Raw genomic sequence first — 27,110 nt, 5'->3', positions numbered from 1 at the left:
GGTTCAATAAATTCCCCAGGGTTAAATAACTAGTAGCTTCTGAAACTGAGTACCCCTTAAAGCTCTCCTTCCTATTGTGCGCCATAGAAACTTATCGTACGTGTAGCAGTGTTCCTGTGTGCAAATGCTTTCCAAACTTACACTGTATGTGATGAATTTTCCTCTCCCGCAGTGGGTGGGAGTCCCCTACCTGTTGGCCAGTGGTAACAGGGGTTTTTCCTAAGCTCCGAGTCAGAGATAGTTTCCAAGACCAGGGATTAAGGACTTCAAGAATAATAATAATAAAAAAAACCTCTTGAGTCTCTGGTGGCACAACTCTACTCTCCCTGAAGGAAACACACCATCATTAAAGACTTTTTTCTTTTGTTGTTTCATTTTACTGTTAATACTAACAGTCTACACTTTTGATGGGCCGAAATTAAAGAGAATTCTCCCTATGGATTGCTGTTTTCCTTCATTTCTTTCATTATAAACCTTTAAGATTAAAGAGGATATTGCATATTATTTGAATACCTACATTAAGAAGAAGTAATCTAAATTTCAAGAGAAATCTGGATATAGAATGACAGCAGCAGCAGCAAAAATAATCACATAGCTAGTGTTTATGTGCTGCTAACTGTGTGCCAGGACCATGACATACCTATCTGAACCTTCTCAGCAACCTGAGGAAATAGATATTATTATTGTGTGGAGGTGGACACTGAAGCACAGAGAAAGAAAAAGTCATCTGTCCAAAGTCACAAAGGAAAGAGGCAGAGCTGAGGTTAGCATCCAAGTCTTAATAGAGCTTATTTAGATCTCTGAACCTCTATGCTTTACAAACCTCTTTTCTGGTCATTTTAATACAGTAATAGGCTCTGAGGTTTTGGAGAAAAATGTTGAACAAGTCCTGGGGAGAGCAATGCTAATGGTACTTGTGACAGAGATGGGGCTCTTCTATAATGACTGCATTACTGCAGATGTAGGGTAGGAAGGAAGATAGGTAGGAAGTACCTAAGGACATTTTTCCCAGCCTTTGCATCCTTCTGTTTTCTCTTGGCCACTTGCCAGTAAAACATGTTTCAGTTTGGTTTTCTTCTCAACTCATGAAACCAGGAGAACATTTAGGAGGTAGCTATAATGTGGTCAGACAGATCAGGAATGGCTTCCCTAGAAATATGACTACCTAGAGGTCAGAAGGAGGAGATGATATAACTACGTACATGGAGCAGGAAAAAACACTGGCAGAACAGCCTTCTGGTAGGAGAGAATGTGACCAAGTACAGGATATTGGAGACAGGTCAGTGAGGCTCCAGGGTGCTGGGAGAGATGTTGAGAAAGTAGGTGGGCGGCCAGAACAGTTTAGGAAGAGGAACGACATAACTAGATTCACATTTTTACTAGTCAGTCTTCGATATAATATGAAGATCTGATTGGAAGCGTTTGGTTCACCTATAACCCATTTCTAAGTAGAATGACATTTACCTCATCACTTTTTTTCCCACAAGTTTTAAAATCAATTCAAAATCACTTAGAGAAGAAATCTGGATATATAATTTTCAACATTCTGAGTGTCAGCCTTATTTAAATATTTGCTCTTGTATAATTTATACTAAGAACTTAATCATACTTTTAAAACTTTATATTTTGTCATGATTCAAAGTCACTAACCTTGATTCTTCTACATCATTTTAAAAATATAAGAAAAATATATTTAAAGGAGCTACTTGCACTAACCAAATCACACATTACTCTTAAATTAATTAAAATAACAAAAATACACCCTGCATTTACAATGCGTTTTGACTTTCATTAGCTCCTCTGATCACAAAAGGCTTCCTTTTAGATTGCACAGGACATAGTTCTCATATATCACCCAAGGAGTCCAGAGAAATAATCATTTGTAACTTCTGCTTCTCTGCCTTAAATTAATTGATTGATTCAATACTTATTGATTGATTCAATATTTACTTATTGGGCTCCTATTATGCACCATGAACTATTCTAGATGCTTGGAACATACCAATGAACAGAGGTCTCTGCCTTAATAAAAAAAAATTTGTTTTTCCCAAGAAGAATTATAAGATTTTATGCTTCTGTTATATCTGTTCAGTAGTTTCTAATATTTCTCCATATGACACTGTACATGTTCCTGATTCTGAACTTTTTAAAGTACTGTTTTTGAAAGAATTGAAGTCATTCCTTTTTTTTTTCTTTCTTTTTTTTTTTGGTGGGGCCGGCCACACTTATGGCATATGGAGGTTCTCAGGCTAGGGGTTGAATCACAGCTGTAGCCACTGGCCTACACCACGGCCACAGCACCATGGGATCCGAGCTGCTCTGAGACCCACACCACAGCTCACAACAATGCAGGATCCTTACTTAACCCACTGAGTGAGTCCAGGGATCAAACCTACATCCTTATGGATGCTAGTCAGATTTGTTTCCGCTGAGCCATGACAGGAACTCTTGAAGTCATTCTTAAAAGTAATGATTGAGGGATACATGCTATAACATTGATGAACCTTGAAAACATTATGCTAAGTGCAGTCAGCCAGACACAAAAGGACAAATATTGTATGAGATTCATTTATATGACGTACCTACAATAGGCAAATTCACAGAGATAGACAGGGGCACAGAATGGGCTGGGGAAGGGGGCGGATGGGAAATGGGGAGTTATAATTAATGGTTACAGAGTTTCCATTTGGAATGATTAAAAAGTTCTGGAAACAACTACTGGTGATGGTTATATAACATTATGAAGGAATTCAATGTCACTGAATTGTATGCTTAAAAATGGTTAAAATAACAAATTTCATTGTTATGCATATTTTACTACAATTAAAAAGGTATATGATTAAGTGGGCAATAGAAAAGGAAATCGCTATTTTCCAGTACCACATCAAGCTTCATTTCTTTAAAACAATTTTTTTAATTTGTTTACATGTGTTGGTTCATCTTACAAATTAACAAGAGAAAAGATTTGAGTTAGGCAAGGAGTATTATTTTAAAGTAAAAAAGGAGGCTGGAAATATTACATTCTTTATACAATACTTACTAAAAATCACCCTATACTTTGGGAAACAAATATAAATAAAAGCAAGGGAAAGAGCACCTGATTCTACATTAACCAAATCCAGCAATGCCCCTTCAAATCAATGGCTGCTCTGAAACAGAAGCTACAAGATCATGTTGACCCTTCACTGACTTTGCAAAAAGCACAGTATCTGCCAGTTCTACTGTAAAAGACAGTTCTCTCTTCACTTTCCCCACCTACTCCAAGCTAGCTTTTTCATATTCAGATGACTGTTTATGAGCTCAATCCTGTTTCAACTGTCACTCTTTACATCAAGGAAAGATAGATGGGACACACCAACCCCAACCTAAATGACCTTTGGATGTGACAAGAGTTTTAGGTCAGCCTTGCTAAATGGAGGCCTTGGTGTATCGAGACATGCCTTGGGGTGAAATTTACAGTGAATTTATTATCTCCCAATGCCCTTTGGACTGCTTCCCACCATCAAACACCATGGCAGCACTTGGAACAGGAAGAAATACATTAACTGGAATCTGATCGTTTTAAAAGGTTACAGCTGCCCAAATATAATTTAATTTCATACTTGCCCTTTGAGGGTTTGGTGTATATTTTCATTTTATGACTGCAAATGATAAAGCTCTTAAGATTCCAGGCAATAAAAAGAGGGGGGAAAAAGTATTTTAAGGGTTAGAAGTCTATTCAGTTCATACTCAATGAGTGAAGTGACAAATTAGCTTTTTTTAAAAAATCCAACATTTCTCTTTTTTATTTGGACCATCTTTTATTCCTCTTCTGATCCTAGACTTCAACATTTGGTTGAAATCAGTATGTGAACACCAACCTCAGATCTCAGCCAGTTTGAAAATAAAAAGGGTGATTTAAAAAAATGAAGATAAAGTCAATCTGATTTAAAGTCAAAATACGTTAGTATAGAAAACACACATTTTTCAGCATTGTTTCCTCTCACATAATTGGGAAGATTTACCCATTAAAGCATCTCAACATTGAACTGATTTACCATTGATCCAAAATTTTCTATATATCATACTTTCCACAAACTTTAATGAATGATTCATAAAAGCCTTTATAAATGCCTTATCTATTTAGTTAGTAAGTATTCTTGCTATTATTTTATTAACTGAGAATAAGAAATATGATGTTACTAAAGCAGTAGAATTAATAAGAAAATAAAAATCAGACACAAAATCCACATAAAATCACCTACAATTTGTTATTTTAAGCCATCAAAACAAAACAAAACCCAACTCTTGCTCTTTCTCTCTAATTCAATACTTTACCTGAGACTTAACAGTTCTTTAAATATCAATCCAATAGAGTTTGAGGCAACACAATATTTTGGATTCTCTGCTAGTAATGAGAAAAGCCACACAGTGAGACTCACAATCCAAACAGGTGAAATGCAACTAAAAATTGTGTGTGTGTGTGAGTGTGTGTGTGTGTGTGTGCATGCACACATATGCATTCATTCATCATCCTTTAGTCAGCAAATATCTCCTGAAAGATATTGAGTTAGTTCTTGTGAAACTTATAACGTTTTTTATATTGAGAGTACTCCCATGTGAACAACCAAGAAAACCCACCATGTAAATATTATAAAACTTGAACATATCAAATAATTATCAATATTAATTAACATTTTTATTAGAAAATTTTAATTTCTTGTTGATATGAGCATGGTTTCAAAAGTATTATGCATTGTATTTAATGTGCGTAACAGTAAAATGGGGCAGGTATTAATATCCTCATTTATAGATTATAAAATTATATCCTAGCAAAGTTAAGGAACCTGTCCTAGGCAGCAAATCTAGCAGTTACTGAGACAGAAATGCTCTGAATGGTAATGGAAGACAGTACTTATCCTTTTACTCATTCATTTATTTAGCCCTCTTTCATTTAATAAATAATAATTAAAGGCCCACCTAAAGTGAGAAAAATGAAAAAGAAAACATTATCCAGGAATCAATTACTAGGAGTACTATTAAAAGGATCTTACTCCCTTTCTCCAAAGATAATACAGAAATGGCTCATAAAGCACATGAAAAGATGCTCAACATTACAACTCATTAGGAAAGTGCAAACCAAAATCACGATGCAATACCACCTCATACCCATTAGGATGGCTATTATCAAAACAAATAAACAAATACACTAAAAACACAGAAAATAACAAATGTTGGTGAGGACATGGAGAAGGTGGAACTCTTCTGCACTGCTAGTAGAAATGTAAAACGATGAAGTCTCTGGAAAACATTCTGTCCGTTCCTCAAAAAATTAAACACAGAACAACCATATGATCCAGCAATCCTACTTCTGGGTATACACCCCAAATACTTGAAACCAGGAACTAGAGCAGATATTTGTACACCCATGTTCGTAGCACCATTACTCACAATATCCAAAAGGTAAAAACAGGCCAAATATCTACCCACAGATGAAATGATAAACAAAAGGTGGTACATAAGAAACAACAGAGTATTATTAAACTTTAAAAAGGAAATTGTGGCATATGTTACACATGGATGAACCTCGAAGACACTGTACTAAATGAATAATCCAGACAGAAAAGGCAAAATATTATGTGATTCCACTTATATGAGGTATCCTGAATAGATAATTCATAGAGACAAAAAGTAGAATTGTGGTTATCAGGGGCTGGGGTAGCAAAAAATCAGAAGTTATTGCTTAACAGATACATACTTTCAGATTGAGATGATGGAAAAATTACAGAGATGGGTAGTGGTGATGGTTGCACAACATGATTGTACTTAATGCCACTGTACACTTAAACAGCAAATTTTAAGGCATGTACATTTTACTATAATAAAACATAAATATATGAAAGAGTAATAAAAATCAGCAAAGTTTTGCATCACAATAAAAAATTCGAAAGTAAAATTAAAAGCAGAAAGTAAATCATTGCTCCCACAAAATAAGATGGCAAACTAATAATAAAGAAAAAACAAAATGTTTACTCTCTTAAGTATGAACAAGAAAATATTGGACAAAGCAGAAGGCCATGTTAAAAGGGAGGAATTGAAAGAACAGCCACTGGGGAGAGGGAGGGAGTCTGGGGTTAGTAGATGCAAACTATTACATTTAGAGTGGATAAGCAATGAGGTCCTGCTGTATAGCACAGGGAACTATATCCAATCACTGGTGATAGAACATGATGGAGGATAATGTGAGAAAAAGAATGCATATATATGTATGACTGGATCACTTTGCTATACAGCAGAAATTGACGGAACACTGTAAATCAACTATTCTTTTTTTTTTTTTTGTCTTTTTGTCTTTTTGCTATTTCTTGGGCCGCTCCCGCGGCATATGGAGGTTCCCAGACTAGGGGTCTAATCGGAGCTGTAGCCACCGGCCTACGCCAGAGCCACAGCAACGCGGGATCCGGATCCGAGCCGCGTCTGCAACCTACACCATAGCTCACGGCAACGCTGGGTCCTTAACCCACTGAACAAGGGCAGGGACCGAACCCGCAACCTCATGGTTCCTAGTCAGATTCGTTAACAACTGCGCCACGACGGGAACTCCAATCAACTATTCTTTAATTAAAAAAAAAATTTAGAAAAGAAAAAAAAAGAAAGACCAGCCATTGAACTGTGAGATAGCAGGCTTCTCTCAGCTTCAGCTGTCCTGTCAGCCTGAGATTTCACAGACAGGAGATGAGAGAATTCCTTTCCTACATGGTCGAAGAGACCAAGGGAATTTTGGGGGGTGGTAGAACTGTCTTGTGTCCTGATTGTAGTGATTGTTAAAAGTTATAGAACTGCATAACCAAAACAGTCAAATTTACTGCATGTTACTTTTAGAAATTAAAAAATAAAAATACAATTACAAATATCAAAAAAGAAATCTTATTCAATAACTCTTACAATTCTTAATCATTTTGACCTTCCTTCTCAAGAAAAACATCAGGACAAGTGAGAATTTGTTAACATTACAGATTATAAAGATTTTTTAAAAATACTATAAAATTTAGGCTTGATCTCTCTTTATCTCTAATCTGTCCATATGTTTATAAAGAATGGATAATAAATGGTCTGAGCATGCAGGAGAGCAGGTAGCCAGGAGTCACCACCCACTATTCGAGATAACAGGAGTATAAAGTACTGATAATGGAGTATTAAACAAACAAGGTGAAAAGCAATTCTTTCCATTTCAGCTGATGCTAAGAAACCAGCTGTGCAGTACTTTCTTAGTATAGAAATAATGACCTGTGCTTCCACCTCTATGTTTTTCTCTTTCAAGAGAACTTGCACTTCTTTCCCAGTCTCTGGAGAGCAGATGAAAATAGGACTGTTACTGGTGTTATGGTCTGAATGGAAACCTCCACCACTAATATGTTCATGGAATTATTTGGCTTTATTGATAGAGAAGATGAGGAGTTCCTGTTGCGGCTCAGTGATAACCAACCCAACTAGTACCCGTGAGGATGCAGGTTCGATCCCTGGCCTTGCTCAGTGGGTTAAGGATCTGGTGTTACCACGAGCTGTGGCGTAGTTTGCAGATGTGGCTTAGATCCTACATAGCTGTGGCTGTGGTGTAGGCCAGCAGCTGCAGCTTCAATTTGACCCCTAACCTGGGAACCTCCATATGCCATGGATGCAGCCCTAAAAAGAAAGAAAAAAAAAAAGAAAAAAACCGAGAAGATGAGTTGTGGATGAAAATATCGCTAGGTTAGTATCTTCTAAGATCATCTGAATGTTATCAATTTTGTTTAGATTGAAAGAAAAAGGCCCAGATATGTTTTCTTCTGGTAGCCTCCATCCTTGTCATTTGGTGTTCCCTGTTAAAACTTTTGACTCATCTGCTCACATCTGGATTACTATTATAATTGTTTTAGCCAATAAGCAAATAGTTCTAAAGGAGATAGTTCTTCCACTTTTTCACAATTGTGGGAGAATAAAAAAGTATTTAGAGTCTCAGATTTTGATGAAGAGAGAGGATGAAAAAACTGAAAAATAGAGAAAAGGGGAAGACAAAGTGGAGAAGGACTGGTAGAGGGAAACAGCTGAAAATATAGAGAGGAAAACTTACATGACGAAAGGAGAAAAAAGGAAGGCATGAAAGCAAAAAAGAAAGATTTTCAATAGGAACAGAAGTAGATTTTTAGAAGTAGGTTCCTATTTTATTATTACTATTACTTTTTGGCTGCACGCACAGCATGTGGAAATTCCCAGGCCAGGGATCAAACCCAAGCCGTAGCAGTGACCTGAATCACAGCAGTGACAATGCTGGGTCCTTAACCTTCTGAGCCACCAGGGAACTCCCCATCGGTTCCTATTTTAACATCTTCAACATCCCTAAGGATTAAAAAGTTTATGGGCTTCAACCAGTTGTCTGTGTAATTCAAAATAATACAGCATTCTAATTACTGCTATGAAGCTGTTTCATGTCAAACTGTTATTTATTTATTTCCCCATAGCCCTTCTTCTCCTGGGTTCAAGCATGTAGTTACGGTTGTCTACCGTGTAGTACAGCACTGGTCTCACCTGCTCATCTTCCTTCTCCTTCTATGGAGATGCAATGGGAGTAATAATAAAAATTTTCTTGCCTACTTAGAGCTTCAGCACCAGCTTGACTATTTTCAAGTGTCTAAAGCATTTCTTTTGAATGTCTCAGGTCCATGGTTGCCTCAGCATCCTTCTTTTATATTTTTCTTGGTAGTATGTGAATAAATGTATCATGAATCAGAAAAGTCCTCTTGTTAAGGTGCAGAGGCTCCTTTTGGGGATTTCTGGGGCTTGTGGCTACTTTCATAGTGCTTTGTCTGTTCCGTCCCCCCTTCTTCCATGATATATGGGTAGAATAGGTACTTTTATATGCACTTTAAAAATAAGGACACTTGAGAGCTGGTCAGGTTAAGAGGCAAGACTCACAATAATACTTTCAGGAATAAGTTGCCCTTTATCTGTTAATCCCTTATTTGTTGAGCAGTTTGGGAGGTTAAAGGGATCACAATATACCAACTACTTTGGCTGTCTTTGTTATGCCCGAACTATCCATCCTTGAACTCTCCCCATTATAACAAAACACTGTAGCTTTCCAATAACACACAGCTCTCCCTTCTCCCAAAGGGAAATGTTTGTTCCTCTCACAAATAATTGCCAATATCAAAAAAGCAAAGATGCTCTACTAACTCTTATATAATGGAAAGTAACAGAGTCTTTTTATTTTTACGAAGAATTGAAACAGGGTTTTTTTTTTTTTTGCAGTCTTACATGTAGAAAAAAAATTTTTATATTGAAAAAATATTTTATTTTCATAAAAACTTTTTGTTTGCATGAAATATGGGGGCATGGCTCCCAAAGAATGCATTTAACCCCTAATTAAATTAAGTGGATTTCTCCATTTGCCATGCACCTGTGTACTATAGAACATAATTTCTATATCTTAGAAAAGTACTTGCCAACTTGACATATGGAAGAATTTGTTAGGCTCGTTTCTGACAGTGGAAAATCCCTGAATACAGGATATAATGACGTGGGTAATAGCAGCTAATGGTGGCTGAGTGCTTATGCTATGCTAAGCATCTTCCATGTAGTATCTCACTTAATCCTCACACTAGCTTTGCCATGTAGGAACAATATTATCGCATTCCATAGGGGAAGAAACTGAGACTAAGGGGCATTCAGTAGCGCTCAAGCTCCTAACCCATCATACTATATGTATCATTTAAGTATTATTTATTTGTCAGATTTGCTCTATAGTATTTGTTTTAAAAATTTTTGAGTCACAAGCTTTAAAGAAAAAAAAATATAAGTCATCAGGTCATCTGATTACTTATTTACCAGTGAACTAGTAAATGGTTACAGTGCAAAAATTGAGCATATGCAAACTGAGTATTTCATGGCTAGCTTGTGTCCAAGGTGACACTAAAACATCCAAACCTAACGTTGCTTCGGAATGAAGTCAGAGGCAAAATGAATCAAATTAAGATCAGAATAAAAATAAAGAACATTTAAGGGCCTTTGTTTTTTTTGTTTGTTTAGTTAAATGCTGTGACTTGTCTCCTATATGTTAGCCAAATATTTGAACTGTACTATTTCTAATAACTTAAACTTACTTAAAAACCAAAGAAGAAAACATACTTAGGGCCCACATCTGAAATCTGGGAGTTGTATGTAGAGTAACTTGTAGTCAAATTTCAGGTGGAAACATCCTAAAGCATCTAGTAGAGATGGAGGGACAATATTTTCTGTAGTTCTGCCTCATTCCAAGATGGAAGTAATTTTATTTCTAACTATCATGATTACTTTTTTCATTCTACCTTGAAGAGGTTCTAGAAGTGGCAAAAGCAAGCGAGAACATTGTTGCAATGTCCATGCTGCAGGTGCTAATATGCTGGCCCAGTGCTCACTGTGGCAAATCATTTGTGAGCACAGGTTGAGTCTGTTCCTCTCCTTCTTCCGGTCTACTTCCTTTATCCAAGAAGCAGTTGGGTAAGAAAAAGGAGTACGGCATTAAGGGAAAGGTCAGAATTAAGAACGATGGAATAATTAAAGGTCCCTTTCCCTCCTCCCTTTTCTTTTCACACCATCAGTTTGGCAGGACAATACTGAGAAACTTCCACAGGAAAAAGCACATTTGAAATACGCTGGGCTGGCTTCAGCTTTTTATCTGAAGGACTCGAACAGTGCTCTATTTGTGAAGACACTTGCCAACCAAACATCGCTCTAAATTGTAATGTGTTTTTTTCTCCTTGGTCTTTCTCTCAGAACATTTCATTCATGACTGAAAAAATCTTATCTGCATGATTATATAATCAACTTTGAATACGATCTTTCTTCTAAGAAGCAAATAAAATATCAACAAGACTTGCGATGTAAACAATCTCACTTTGAACCTTTTATGAACAAATAGATATGAAGCAGCACGCTTCTCTGTTGTTTTGTTTTCTGAATTCCTTGATCTTTCAATAGCTTTTCACAAAAGAATTAATTCACAAAGCACAATCAGTGAACTCAGCAAAATGAAAGCAATTCAGAAGGTTGCCATTGTTACTAATATGCAAATCGTACCCATTGTTTTATTCATCCTTAATTTAATAGTCTAAGTGCAAAAATAGCAATTTTGATCCCCTCCTCTTACACAAAACAGCTTAAAAATAATATATGAATATATGCATTTATTTTTAAGTATATCACGGTAAAATGGGAAGAAACTAAGAGTTCAGTTGCTAGGATTCCAGGCATACTTCCATTAACACCTGATTTAGCCAGGTCACTACTTAAAGACTAAATTGTCTCATCAATGAAATCAGGAGTTGGAATAGAAGAATGATTTTTAAATTTTGTTTTAGCAGCAGAATCTTTTATTCAAACAATCTCAGCCGGTAGAACTCAATCTATGAAACAAATGAAAGTGAATGGTACTGTGACAGGGTGGTTGGAACCACTCTGACTCCCGTGAATAGTTTGCCACAACTGCTTTTAAAAGTCTCTAAGGTTCCTTTTCCTTCAAATACACCTGTTAGGACAGGAGGTTGTATGACTTTCCTCAAATTCGATCCCACTTTCACACTCTATTCATTTTCTTAAATTTCAAACTCCGCTATAATTCATTGAGGACTCAATTAATTCATCTTACATTCCTTATGATGCTTAGCTCAGGAGCTTACAAAGAATAAATATTTGCTGAATAAATAAGATGTCCAGGATACTATGCAGTTTATAAAATAATTTGCTTCCACATTCAAGTTTCAAAAAAGAGGAAAAATTTCTTTAAATGAAGTAATGCAAAGTTTACAAATTTTCTCAGATTTATCTGAGAAATAGTTTAGCTCTAGACAATAAAGAAGTAGAATAACAGATAAGGTGTCTTAGTATATATTCTGCTAATACATTTAGAAAAAGAATAAGCTTTGAAGGGTTATTCCAGAAAATCATTTTTATATTATTTATTTTAAAATGCATAGGAGTTCCCATCGTGGCGGTGCAGTAGTTAACGAATCCAACTAGAAACTATGAGGTTGCGGGTTTGATCCCTGGCTTTGCTCAGTGGGTTAAGGATCTGGCGTTGCCCTGAGCTGTGGTGTAGGTTGCAGATGAGGCTCAGATCCCATGTTGCTGTGGCCCTGGCGTAGGCTGGTGGCTATAGCTCCGATTCAACCCCTAGCCTGGGAACCTCCATATGCCATGTGAGCGGCCCTAGAATAGGCAAAAAAAAAAAATTAAAAATTTAAAAAATATAAAATGTATAATTACATTAAAAGCATCTATGTAAATAACTTACTTTAAATTTTATAAACTAAGCTATTTATTTAGAATAGTTGCTGGCAGCTCATAGAGACAATTCATTTGCATTACACCCATAGAGAATCAGAACTTTACAAGAGGCATTATTTTTATTTTATAGATATAAATATTGAGATAAAGAGTAAGGAATAGCAAAATATAGAACACTAATCTCCAAGTAACTACTCAGATTTTTTTTCCCTGATACTGTTGGACTTTTTTAAAAAAAATTTAGTTCATTTATCATGTGTTAGTTTCAGATGTGTGACAAAGTGATTCAATTATGCATACATATATATTTTTTTTCAGATTCTTTCCCCTTATAGGTTATTATAAAACACTGAATATAGTTCCCTGTGCTATACCGTAGGTCCTTGTTGGTTCTCTATTTTATATATAGTAATGTGTATATGTTGATCCCAAACTCCTAATTTTGTTCCTCCTCACTTTCCCCATTGGTAACCATAAGTTTGTTTTCTATGACTGTGGGTCTATTTCTGTTTCATATATAAGTTCATTTATACCATGTTTTTTAGATTCCATATATAAGCATTATCATATGATTTATCTGTCTTTGTCTGGCTTACTTCACTTAGCATCTTAATCTCTAGGTCCATCTATGTTGCGCAAATGGGATTATTTCACTCTTTTTATGGCTGAGTAATATTTCGCTATAAAAATACACCACTTTTTTTGATAAGTAAACTCACTGCCTCCTATAAATTTTTGTGATGGGTCTTAAAATTATACCACAGGGGGCGAGGGGAATTATTTTCTCATAAATAAGACAACATGCCTCAATTTTACTAAGTTGCTTTAGATGCTGCCTTGCAAAGCAAATCCACATATGAAAAGTCTGACAAGTTCTAATTTGCAAGATTTCCTTCAAGCAATAAAAAATTAGTGTTAATAACTTTTTTTTCTTTTTACAACCACACCCATACAGCAGGTTCGGTGGAAGTTTCAAAGTAGGGATCGAATCAGAGATACAGCTGCCAATGTAAACCACAGCCACAGCAATGCTGGATCTGAGCCACATTGGTGACCTATGCTACAGCTTGTGGCAATGGTGGATCCTTAACCCAGTGAGCCAGGCCAGGGATTGAAACTGCATCCTCATTAACACTATGTCAGGTTCTTAACTCAGTGAGCCACAATGGGAACTCCCTAGCTAATAACATTTATTAATAAACTAATAATACCAAGCATGTATTACTACCTTGGACATAGTATCTTATAAATTGAAATTAATACTTATATTACTCTAAACATGTTATGTATAGTATCTCATTTAATCCCATAAGATATCATTTATATTTACATTTTAGAGACTAGAAAACTAAGGTAGAGAGAGGTTAGGTAACCTGCCCAAAATCACAGAGCTAGTAAATATTTGAACCATGATTTAAGGCACAGATGGCTGCAGGTGCCACACCTTTAACCATTATGTGTACTGCCCCTTGCTAAGTAACAGTGAGCTCTTAAAATATTAGTCTACAGATAATGCCTTACTATAAGATTTTTTTGTTTTAGTCTATTTTCCCTCTAATTATCCCCTGCTGAGAACTATGTTTTTTTGTACATAATTAATTCACTACAAAGACTTCTGCCCTATGTTTACCAGTTACATGTAATATAATTTACATATTCCAGCTACTTGCTTTGGGATTTAGCCATTAAATAATGGATAACAGTCAAGAGTTTTCTGGTACCCAAACCTCTTAAGGAGCATCTGTCTTTATTTGGGTTCTTTAGGCTCAAGATTCTTATTGATTCAATTAAGGTGAAAACATTTACTTATGTAGAATTTTACTCCTAAGGTTGAATTTGTCTTCATAAAATATTCCTTGAATAAATTAAAGGATACTGGTAATATAAACTAAATTGACAATTAGGTTGAAGGACACATTTCTAAGATAAATACAATCTGTGAATCTGAAGAATATTAGCCTCCCTCCCTTCTTATATAAAGCCAAGATTAGAGAATTGAGATGTTCTGTTTTTCTTGATAAAATGAAAAACTTGAATACTTTTAAAGTTACAATAAATTGATATTGTTCCTAGCCTTGCATCTACTGTTGGCCTTCATCCTAGCAATCCTTTTATGTAGGTAATGAGCCTAGAAACATTTTGGAGTAACTTCACCATGTTTTAAGAGAACACAGAAATACCACCGATGAATGGGCATGGACTTGTGACCAGGAAACCTGGCACTGATAAATAGTTTATAGTACTTTAGTGTAGGCAATGGTAGAACTTCAAACACAATTTTAAAGTTTTCCATTTGCTTGGTCACTACAATAAAAATGGGGTGCTGTGCAAAAGCACACGTGTACTGATGTTTCTGTTGGCATGTAATGAGACACCATGAAGCTGCTGGAAACAGGGAAATACAGAAATAGCGTGAATAAGACACTGCCTGTACTGTCTCCATTGTCCAAATGTCAACCAGCTCTCTGGAACCCTAGGGGTGGTAATAACTATGGAAGCAGTTCCTACCAGGTTTTTCCTTAAAGGAGATTCTTGAACACTGCTGGGTTCTGACTCTAGCCCATATGGGCTTGGAAAAGTCAGACAAAATGTTGGCTGCACTTTTTTAGGCCTATTTGCATATGTTCTTTAGTATGCAGAATGCCTCTGTATATAATTTAATTGTTGTTGGGGTTGGTTTTTTTTTTGCCTCTATTAATACATATGCAAATGACTCACACTTGCAGCTGTGCTGTATTAATCATATGTGTGCTTCTGTCTGTCTGCCCTGCAGGCTCAGGGTCGAAGGGAGAGGAAGAGGGAATTCATTCTTTTAACCTGCAAGAAAACTCACTCATGCAGACAGAAGTCCGACAGCAAACAACACACCAGGGCTGCGACTGAAATGAAGAGCAGTTGATCATTTTTCACCCTGTATGGAAATGACTGTGACCTAAAAGTTAAACTGAACAGTAGAGTGTCTAGATAGGTAAAGATGAATCCTGTACAAGGATTCATCCTTGTAAGTAATTCCTTCAATCAGAAGGTAAAAAGTCTCACATCTAGACCTCTCCATATGGTTATGTCTTCCTTATTGATTTTCTGGGGGTCCCTCTTGGTCAGACACATAAAGCCATGCTCAGTCACTTACAGTGTTCTGGGAAATGTGAAGCATTTATCTGTGTCCTGTCATAATTATTGACCTCCTTCAGAGACTGGCAGGAGGGTGATAAAAGGGTGAACTTCATTTTTTCATCCATATCTACCTTGAGATTATTCTCCATCAGATAGAAACTGAAGCCATTTCCACTATGACTTCCATGTATCTTTGTTATCTAGGAAAAATGACTGATTTTGGTTGATATTTTGTATGATGCATTCTCTACCGTGAATATGTCACCTATCATTTTCTCTGTCCCAGAGAATGCATGTTACTAACGCTACTGGCTGCTGGAACTGTAGCCCCATGTGATTTCACATATGACAATCTGTAATTTTGAGTCTTTATTCCAAAAACATGATTATGCCTTTAAAAGATAATCCTAATAAAATCAGTAAAAGGTGAATTAACTCAATAAAAATTCTTGAATGAATGCTACTTGCTTATTTGAGTAAAATATGACCATACAAGAAGAATTTCCATCTTTTTTCCCCTTGCTTATCACTATTAATCAGTGGTTGGAGTCGACATTTTTGGCTTCCTATAGGTAGAACAGGTGGCAACCATCTTTTGGCCAACACAAATACAGTATTTATAAAGTGAGAAATAAGTGGATAAATATTTCCCTCTAATTTCCAATCTTAGAAGCCTGGTTAAAAAAATAGAAATAGTATATACTACAGTCCAACTCTTACTATTAAAAATTTCATGATGCCCATTAAGTAAAATGCAAATTAATGACAATGAATGTGAGAAATAAATGTTAGATGGACTGTTGCCATCATTTGGCTTCATTAATTAGAAATAGATGATTTGCTTAGCTGATTTTATCTAGTCACAAATGTCCAAAAGATTCAAAGTGTGAGTTATTTTGCTTAAATAATTATATTTACTTCTTAATATTAAAATGAAGCTAGATTCATTTTCTATATAAGCTCCTCTCCCTCCTTTAAAAAGAGACAATATCAGGAGAACAAATACCGAAAAAGGTTGTTGGCTCTTGGAAGAAAAAAAAAAAAGTTTGAAGAGGATGGGAAAGAAAGAGAGGAAGGGGGAGGAAAAAGAGAAGGGAGCAAACTCAGTAAATGAGACTGCTAATTGGCTAATTACTATTTTGATAATACATCCCTCCATTATTAAGAAATAATTTCCTTTAACATTATATGAGCAAGGTGAGTCACACTGAGTCAAAAGAACCTCCAGCAGTTCATATTATGTATGTCTGTCCATATGTTAACAAACAACATAGGAATAAACTATGCTGAAATGTTTGAACTTTCTTTTGCAAATTACAACTTTATATAAACTGTAGTAAATACTAAAACATTCTTTATGCAGCAACCCATGGTTATAAGCAGATAAAAGGAGGAAGGAAGAGGATAAGCTACAGATTTCCCACATACTAAGAATCTTCTAATAGGGGTTGAAACAATATAATGTTCCCTAGCCTTTAAATTAATTTCATGTACTCCAGAAATTAATCATGCACTGCTTTGTTGCTTTATTAAAATGATTATGACCATTAGCTCATGACAGTTTCTTCATTTTACAAATATGTACTGAGCACCAGCTACTTGCTAGGCATTCTCCTCAGCACTTGAGATACATTATTGAACAGTAACAACAAAATGATAGTCCCTGGTCTGATGGAGCTTAGAGACTATTTGAAACACGCAGACAATAAATAGAAACACATTATGTACATTATATAGTATGTTTGAAGGTGACTAGTGCTATAGAAAAAAAAAGCAGAGTTAGGGAAGCAGGAAGTGTGGTATCTCTGGGAGGGTTATTTTATGATTTCAAGGGCTTAGTCAGAGTGAGCCTCAGAGAGATGACTTTAGAGCAAACTCTTGAATGAGGTAAGAGAATTAGTCACAAGTAATTAATTAATTCTTCCGGGCAGGGAGAAGAGCCTTTCAGGTAGAGGGACAGGTAATGCAAAACTCTAAGATGGGAACATGTGTTGGCAAGTCAGGGGACAGCAAAGAGTTGAGTGTCATTGGAGCACACTGAACAAGGCAGTGTGGAGCAGAACTATTATAAACATATTTTTTAAACACTGTAGTGCCAAACACGGTACTAGGCATGTAGTGCTTTCATAAAGATGAAAATTAATTTATATAGGAAATTAATCATTTAATATTCAGCTTAATTCCAATGTTATAAAGAAGAATAGCTACTTAAATGAAAATAGATACATAATTTATTTTAAGTGTAACATTAAGATTCATTGAATAGATATTTATTGAATCCATTAAATATATGAAGCACTTGGTTAAGTGCAAATGACCACTGAGTCACTAACTTCATAGATTTTGCCATCTGGTAGAAGCCAGGGAGTAGGATTTAAAACATACTCCACAAGTGCTATGAGAGGGAAATAGAGTATGTTCTTGGAATGCATATGAGCTATGTTAATCCAAACTTGGGGACAATGAAGACTTCCCTGAAAAAGTCAGATTTTCACTTGCAACCTCAAGGGGTAAGCAGGAGTTGGCTTGGTAAAAATGGTGGGTAATAGGGTTCCTGAAAGAGAAAATACCACAGCTAAAGACTCAGAGGGGAGAGCGAATTTGAAAACACTGAGGTGTAATTTAAGGTACTCATGGAGAGGAAGGACATGATCAGATTTTCTAAAACTCCAAGGATCATTCTGACAAATATAAGAGTACATTGAAGGGGCAAGAGAAAGCCATTCAGGGGTTACTGGCATAAATTATGCAAGTAATGAGGGTGGTCTGACCCACAGAGTGACAGTAAATATGGAAAGAAATGGACAGGTTTTTTTTTTTTGGATGGATTCCTGATGTAGGTGGAATGAACGGATAATGAATGAATATATAGAGAGGAAGAAGAGAAGCTAAAGACAACGCTCATATTTTCCAGGGTTAAGCAATAGATGGAATAGATCCATTTGCTAAAACCAGAGAAGGGGCAGGTCTTGGGCAAGGAAGAGAATTGGTGAGGGCCATTGTGTAGTTGGTTTATTGTGTCTGTTAACACCTCTGTGTCCTGGTAGCAGTCAACAGTTGGCTCTGAGGATCTGAAGCTCAAGAATGACTTGGAAGCTCAGGAAAAAGTTCAGAGGAGACAGGGACATACTTTGTTATAAAGGAAATAAATAAAATAGTGCCTGGCACAACATGGTTATTTGTATGCTTTATATATACAATCCGGATTAAGCCATTCTCCTTTGTTCTCTACCAAAAATAAAAAATAAATATTTGATAATGCTTAGACTATTTTAACTGCTCCAAAAAGTTTACAGTAAGGTACCTTTTGAAATGTGAGGTATTTTTTATTACATGGTAAGTATTTCATTATTTTATGTGGGAACATGAACTGAAAATTAAGTAATAGTGGTTTCATTTAAAATGTCATTTTGTTTGCCTTTTAAAACAACTGTACTCCTCATTATTCTTCCTTTATCAAGGCCCTGGTTATTGGTTTCATTTAACATAATATTATTCATGTGTGAACAATTACATACAAAAGATTACTTCAAAAGAAAACACAATAGTAGGTAAACAAACTCAACCATGAGTAGAAATAGACTAATAGTGTCCCATTTTAGATCTAGATGTTCAAAAAGAGAAGCTTGAATTAACATATGTCTGTGTAAAGAGATAGGAAATAGAAAATGCAGAGTTTAAAATAGCTAGCTGTCATGAATCCTGCAACTTCCTTCAGTGTGGCAGTGCACACAGAGATCTTAGTAATGCCAATTAATCAGCATTAGTGTTAGAATTTTATTAGCAGGTTACTGAGTCAGCAAATGTCCTAAGGAGGGCAATGTCTCCAAAGTTTAAAATAAAACCTCCTACTCTTAGAAAAGCAAGTATAATTGTTTTAAAATCATGGATTTTGGACTCTATATGACTCAGTTTTCTTTGTCAAGTGGAGTTAATAATACACAACACAAACTGTTATAATAAGAATTGAATGAGATACTCTTTGCATAAAAACTTTACCAGAGATCCTAGCAAAAGAACCTAGGACTAAATCTCAGAAACTGACAGAGAAACTTAGTAACTGAAAGGGACTCAAAAGTGATAAAGTCCACTCCAGGCATGATTAAGGGATGGAAGATGAAGATTTATCAGTATGATTAAAAGCAGAGTTTGGAGAAAACTGAAACTGGCCCAAACATTAGACTCCACTAAGATGAAACCTCAGAAATAGGTTTGCAACGTTTTGGGGTGACTCTTGGGTAAGAGTTAAAAAAAGACCTCTGACCACGCGTTGTAGTTGGCATTTCTTTGACCCTTCTGGGAAGGTCTGGGGAAAAGAAAAGACTTTGGATGCTATTTCACTGCAAGAAGAGGAAGAGTATTACAGGTATCCTTTGGAGCTCTGGGGGAAGCTCAAGTTGGGGTCAGGGATCTGAAACTATAGTGTTAGGAACATGAGTAGAAGAGTAGGTTGGTGTAGGCATCCTAGTAGAGGTGAGAGTAAATCCACTTCAGAGAAAAGCCAGATCCTCTGCCAGGACATGCGTTTGGAATATGTGTTTAAATTTGAATACTATTTTTCAATCATGAGCAAAAAGTGTGTGTGTGTGCATTATGTGTATGTGTTTTAATAGCAGCTAATGGTTTATTGTGAGAGAGTTTTAAGATTATAAATTTTCTGGTGGTATCACGGTGTTGATTTACTGAGATCCTCACTAAAACTCATATATTTTAATGGGTATGATGCCACTTACAGAAAAAGGTCTTTATCCCACTTATAAAAGAAATTATAGTTGAGGCAAAAGCAAATATGTTTGGCATCTTTTTTTTCTGATAAACTTTTTTTTATCTTTAAATTTTAAGGGACTTTGATGTCGTATGATAAGGGCAGAAATAAAACATAATTTGGGTCAAATACTCCAATGCCATCTTCATAGGAAAAGAAGTTCGGAATGCTGCCTAACAAAGTTACTTTCTACTAGAATCCTACAATGAAACCTAGGGGATACCTCCAACTGGCCCTTGCTCCCTCTCACTAATCCAGTGGTGAAAGGAAATGAGAACGTCCCGTTTGTTTTGAAAACTGACAGCCTAGATCTCTAAAACTCTTATTTTTCTACATTCAGATTCTATTGCTGGATATTCTCCCTTCTTCCTTTAATTCCACTACTCTTTTAAGTTTTACCTATTACAACCACTTCTCTGTACTATAGTTATTTCCGAGATTTCAAACGATAACAAATGTTGTTACTTTTATTGTCCCCATGGTTCCAACACTTCCCGAGGTTATTTCCAGCTCAAAGAAATAGACACTCACACTGTAGCTTTTTGGAGAAAAGGTAGAATAGGAATGACTGTTATTAACCTCTGGAGAACACAGTATGCCTCAGCTCCTCCTGTGTTCCTCCTGTGAGACTCAACTGTGAAACTCGCCAGGTCTTCTGACAATTCTCTGGGCCGACCAGATGTATCTGTCTCTTGATGCTCCAATTTAAACTATATTGTCCTTATTTATACACTGAGGTTATCTATCCTGACAAGGCACTTTCATGAACACACCTTAATTTTATTAAGCACAAATGCTTTATCCTTGGCTTTACCAGCATACTGTGTCTTTCAGGAAAAGGAAAATACAAAACTTCTCACAAGGGGAGATTAATCCTGCTATTAGATGATATGTTATTCCCCTTATTTGTATAACTATGAAGTCCACAACCACAGAAACTAGGGAAGTAGGATGCTGATTCAAAGATCTAAATAGTTGGACTTCCCATGTGGCTCACAACATAACTACTCCAGGTTGCTTCTACAGTGGCTGTGTCTTAACCTCTGGCTCAGGAACTTCAAAAAAATTTAAAAAAGATCTAAATAGTTACTGAAAGATATCTTTAACTTTATCAATATTCTTTCCACCTCCAGAGACAAAATTTCTACAATCACTGGGACATCTGGTAAAGTTATCACTGACATTCACGGATACATGGGAATATGTCTTCTGTGGGGCTAAACAAGGTCTTAATTAGGATGTCTTACAAAGTTGTGCTTATTTAGGCACCTGCTTATTTGGTCTACTTATCCCTGCTTATCCAACTGAGCTGGCATTAGCAAGAGAACGAAGAGATCTGCAGAGTGCTTCAAAAATAGGGGGTGCATCTTGAACAATTTTAAACGTAATTTTTGTTAAGCTCTCTTGCTCCATGAGTATCTGAATATCTTTTGGAGATTTTTGTTCTTTTTTTTCTTGATGAGGACCATTCTGTGATGAAATTAAGGCATGGAGCAATCAAAGCAACACTACAGCTCGTTTTGTTAAATCATACCAGGCGATAAAAAAATTCCAATACACTATCTTTAGTTCAGAAAACAGGGCTAAAAATTAACAGAAGCCCCCAAAAGAATCAACTTTGGTTGAGAATAGGTACACATAAATTCAAAAACAAAAAAGTGAAAGACAAATATCACTAGTCAGTTTTATTTTGCTTTAACACGATAATGGCTGTTTTCGATATTTACTTAACCTTTGTCTCTTGTGTATTGTTTCCTGACTTACCTGCAGTTGGAGTGGGCCTAAGCCTGGTGTTGCTGCGGCAGCAGCTGCCATGGTAGTTGGGATCAGCTGAACAGGGTAAGGGTCACCTACGTAAGAGAATAATAGAGGCGTCAGCACCTTTTATCTACTCTCCACCTGCAAATTAAACTCATGCATTCACTCTTTCCAAAAGCCTTCTTTTGTGTGCCTTGCTGAGGCCTAATGAAAAGCTCTATTGTGCAGCTTTTTACTAACACTCTTTTCACAATTCTGGCTGAGAGAGGAATGTGAATAAAAGGCACAAGCAATTAAGGCGGAAACCTCATCCTTTTTTCATGATGTATTTAGGAAAATGGGAGGAAAAAGCAGGCATTGATCAGAGGGCTGCACTCCATAACACACATACACACACGCGCGCACACACACACACACACACACACACACACACCTGATAATCTTCATATTAGCACACCACCTCCTCCACAAATTTAAAATGTTATTAGTTCATTATATCCATTTTGACAAACTAAATTCTCAAGATTTCAGCCAAGTAGCTTATCTTTTGACTGCTGTGTTATTGTCTTGATTCAAGTGATCTCTTAAATAATGTCTTATGGACAAATTCATCATAAAGAAAACACAATGCATTTTCACAGTAATATTAAATATTGATATCTTTATTACTCCAGGAACGGGTGTTTATAAAAATATAAAGAAATCAGAAAATAGATGGCTTTTCCCCAAGGGAGTTCTGTTTGTGAGAATATCTAAAAAATAAAATTTTAGTAATTCAAAATTAAAGTTTTAATACTTATGATCTATAAAGTTAGAGACATATGCACAAAATATATACATATATACACATAGAGAAGATTATGATGTATGTTTTTGAGGCAAGTAAAGAATTTTTTCCACTTAGTAGGGGTGCAACAGACTTTCTGCAGAGCCTAGTGATATGCTAATACATTATTAGTACATTACTAGTCATTTGAAATCTAACCATAGCAAATAATGGAACATAATAACTACAGGAACATTTTCTAACATATATAGCACTTTTAGAACTCTAATTTGTAAAAACTTGTTGACTGTCAAGTGTGTGGAAAATATAACTGAAAATAAGTCAGCGAATCTACTCATTCAAAAATATTTCTCAAGTACCTGCTATATAGTAAGCACTGCAACTGTCAATGAGAACTACATCTTTAAAAGAATTCCGTTGTCCAGAGGAGTTTTTCATGGGAATTTAATGAAGCTTAAGCTTTGGGATTTTGGGAAGAGTCTTAAGCAGTATTTTCACAGGATCATATAATTTTTAGCCACGCCTGTGGCTCATGGAAGTTCCTGGGCCAGAGATCGAATCCATGCCACGGCAGCAACCCAGGCTGCTGCAGTGACAATGCCAAATCCTTCACCAGCTTCAAAACACCTGAAAATACTTCTGCTAATCTGACTTTATAGCTTACTGGGAGAAAAAGGCAAAGATAATTCAATGACTAGTGTAAAATACAGTGACTGTTAACATAGGGAAGGATACAATGCTATGGACTACACTGTGGGTGCCCCAAACCTAGTCTAAAACGTCAAGGAGAGCCTCTAGGATGAGTTACGTTTAAGGTGAAACTTAAAGTGAAAGCTAGGAGTTCCTGTCATGGCGCTGCGGAAATGAATCCGACTAGGAACCATGACGTTTTGGGTTTGATCCCTGGCCTCGCTCAGTGGGGTAAGGATCTGGCGTTGCTGTGAGCTGTGGTGTAGGTCGCAGACGTGGCTCGGATCTGGCATTGCTGTGGCTCTGGTGTAGGCCAGCAGCAACAGCTCCGATTTGACCCCTAGCCTGGGAACCCCCATATGTCACGGGTGCAGCCCTAAAAAGGCTAAATAAATAAATAAATAAAGTGAAAGCTAGCCAGGAAAAGAAAGGAAGGAAGAGTGTTCCAGGAAGGCAAACAATTTTCATTAGGACTGAATGTTACATCATAGCTCAGGCCCTGTACTGTTCAGTTATAGAGTGCAAGTAGGAAAGAGAAATAAATGGGGCTGGAGAGGGAATCAGGGGCTAGATGATGCATGGCTTTATAAACAATAGAAAGAATCTAAACTTGACCCGAGAGAATGATGGAAACAAACCATGGGCCATGGAAAAGAGATGGGTTGAGTAAAACCACTTGGTCTAGAGGTTGGAAGTTGTAACCCATAGTAAAAAGATATAGAATTCGGTATAATACATAAATGACAGTCCAGATTCAGGTGGTGATGTTGGAATGAAGGATGAGGAGAAAGTCAAGTGATATTTAAAGGGCAAAACTGACAAGACTAATGATTGTTTACATATGAGAGTTAGAGAAGACTCAAGGATGACTCCCAGGTTTTTTCACTGGAGTAGCTGATTGAAGAGTGGAATTATTTGTTGAATTTACAAATATGGATGAGAAGCAAGATCGCCAGGTTGGGCCTAGTCGGGGTGGAGGTGGGGTGAAGGGGAAGGAATAAAGGGTTCTGTTTTGGACAGATTAAATTTGAAATTATTATCAGTATCCAAGTAGAGGTGTTCATTGAGGCACCTAGGTAAACATGTTAGGATTTTAGGGGAGAAATCCACAGAGGAGACATAAATTTGAGAGTGGCCGAGATAGATCTGGAATTTAAGCTAAAAGCTTTTATAAGACTGTTTAGGCTGTTTAATTGAGATAAAAAAGAGGTCCACAGGTTTACAGGATACACTAACATTTATAGTTAAGGAGATAGGTAGCTAGTGGGAAAACTGAGCAGAAATGTGAATTTAGTATTCTATAAGCCAGGTAGAGAAAGATTCTCAGAAGGAAAGAAAAGTTTATTTTTTCAAATGCTGGATTTAGTGATGCAGAAGTTATTGGTCACTTCAACAAGGGCCATTTCAGTAGAGCGGGGCGTGATAAAAACCTAATTGGAGTGAATGTGGTCAATATGGAATTATGGAAAGACAGACTTTGAAAACAAATTTAAGATTATCAAAGGGGACAGGTGGGGGGGCTGGTAGTGGGAAGGACTTGAGGTTTGGAATTGGCATGTGTACACTGCGGTATATGCAATGACTGGCCAACGGGTACCTGCCGGACAGCACAGAGAACTCTATCCAATATCCTGTGATCATCTATACGGGAAAAGAATCAGAAAAGGAAGGGATGTGTGTACATGTATAACTGAATCACTTTGTTGCATAGCAGAAAATATCATAACTTTGTAAATCTACTTTAATAAAACTTTAAAAAATGGAAAAGAAAAGGGAAAGGAATTGGAGGCAGCAAGAATAGAATTTTGCTTTTCAAAGTTCTCATGAGCAGCACTGGCATCACCTGGAGATTTGTCAGACATGCAGAATTTCAGACTTCACACGAAATCTAACATGGCAGGAGGTTCTAAGGTGGAACCCCAATGACTCTCACTTCCTGGGATTTAGAGCCTTGTGCAATTCCCTCCCCTTGTGGACTGGATCTAGTAACTGCCTTCTAATGAACAGAATAAGGCAAAAGTGATGTGATACCACTTTTGAGACTTGGTTACAAAAAGATTCTGGCTCTGTCTTGCTTGCCCCCCCACCCCTTCCCCAGCAAGCAGCTATGTTGTGAGCTGCCCTATGGAGAGACTCACGTTGCAAAGGACTGATGTCTTTGGGCCAACTGCAAGCAAGGGCAGGAGGCCTGCCAACAACCAAAGGGGGGAGCTTGGAAGCGATTCCTTCCCAAGTCAAGCCTAGAGATGACTACGGTCCAGGCCAACACCTTGACTGCAGGGATGTGAAAAATTCTGAGCCTGAGCATGGCTGTGTCCAAATAAATGTTTGTTATTTTAAGCCACTAAGCTTCAGGATAATTTGTCAAGCAGCAAGCATATACCATCTGAATTAGAATTTAAATTTTAACAAGATTCCCTGATTATTTGCATGCATTTGAGAGGTGCTGAAACAGACAATTTCAGTGAGGTGTTTTGCAGAATCTATTAGAGGATGTGTGATAAAGAAAACTTTAGTATACACTTATAAAAATTATAGGATGCTTATATGCTAATGAGAAAGATCTAGTAAATAGGAAAAAAAAACGGTGATACAGGAGAGGGGACAATTGATGTTGCCTCACAAAGCTTTACTTATCATGAGGAATTTTTAATATTTAATTCAAAAAACACCATATCTATTTCTTTCTCTTTTTTTTTTTGTCCTTTGGGGGCCGAACCTGCGGCATATGGAAGTTCCTGGGCTAGGGGTCGAATAGAAGCTGCAACTGCTGGCCTACACCACAGCCACAGCAACTCTAGATCCGAAGAGCATCTGCGATCTACACCACAGCTCATGGCAATGCTGAATCCTTTAACCCACTGAGCGAGGCCAGGGATCAAACCTGCATCCTCATGGATACTAGCCAGGTTTGTTACCACTGATCTACAAAGGGAACTCCTATACTTAATTTTGTAAAGGGAAGTTTAGGTGTTTAAAAGCTGAATTTGTATTTATACAAACTAGCTGAAGTAGTGAATATTACAGTATGACTATTAGACTTGACAATTTAAATACTTAAGATTATATAATTCATTTATATTCCTTACTTAATGGATCTAATGTTAAAATTAGAAGTTTAGAGGCTGTGGTGCTCTTCACAGTGATAATTCATTTTATATAATTTACTTTTCCTGTTGAAAATCAATTAATAAACCCTTAAATCATCTACCATGTGGCTGGAACTCCAGTGGGTGCTATGGGAGACAAATACAAAAAACAAAACAAAACAACAACAAAAAAACCCCCACAAAACTTGGTCTCTATTTACCATGTATCTATCTTTTCTAATTAAAGAACTTATTTAAGTAGTATTGACCATCAGTGAATACTCTAGAAGTTAAGGAAGAATGAATTCCAGGCTTCAATATTTAAAGAATAAGAGTGAAAATAAGAGTGAGCTTGGCCTTGGAAATTTGCATGTGTGTGTGTTTGTGGGGGGGAATGTTTTAGGGAGGGTGAAATGCATCATAGATGAGTGAGATATGTTGAAGGAATGGAGAGAAAACTGGTTTAACTCATCGGTGATAGAAGAAAGTAAAGGGAATTCAGACTTGAGGAGGATGTTTAGATACAAAAAGTGATGGATATGAAACAAAATTTTAAAAAGCTTAATTAAAGGAGTTCCTGTTGTGGCTCAGTGGTTAGTGAACCGAGTAATATCCATGAGGATGTGGG

The 27,110-nt window shown here is 36.5% G+C and overlaps 1 protein-coding gene across 17 annotated transcripts in view; it reads right to left on the bottom strand.

Annotated features, from left to right (window-relative positions):
- The window catches only part of SOX5 (SRY-box transcription factor 5), a 999,607-nt gene that overhangs the window by 85,399 nt on the left and 887,098 nt on the right, over positions 1-27,110 (bottom strand). For all 17 annotated transcript variants that reach the window (XM_047787389.1, XM_047787393.1, XM_047787388.1 and 14 more), the window contains one exon: positions 21,923-22,008. In XM_047787389.1, the coding sequence (XP_047643345.1) occupies positions 21,923-22,008 (86 nt within the window). The remainder of the gene's footprint in view (positions 1-21,922; positions 22,009-27,110) is intronic.

The sequence above is a fragment of the Phacochoerus africanus genome, chromosome 7, assembly GCF_016906955.1.
Source record: "Phacochoerus africanus isolate WHEZ1 chromosome 7, ROS_Pafr_v1, whole genome shotgun sequence".
Classification (NCBI taxonomy): Eukaryota; Metazoa; Chordata; class Mammalia; order Artiodactyla; family Suidae; genus Phacochoerus; species Phacochoerus africanus.
Note: the sequence above shows the minus strand (reverse complement) of the source record. Positions and strands in the feature narration are given on the sequence as shown.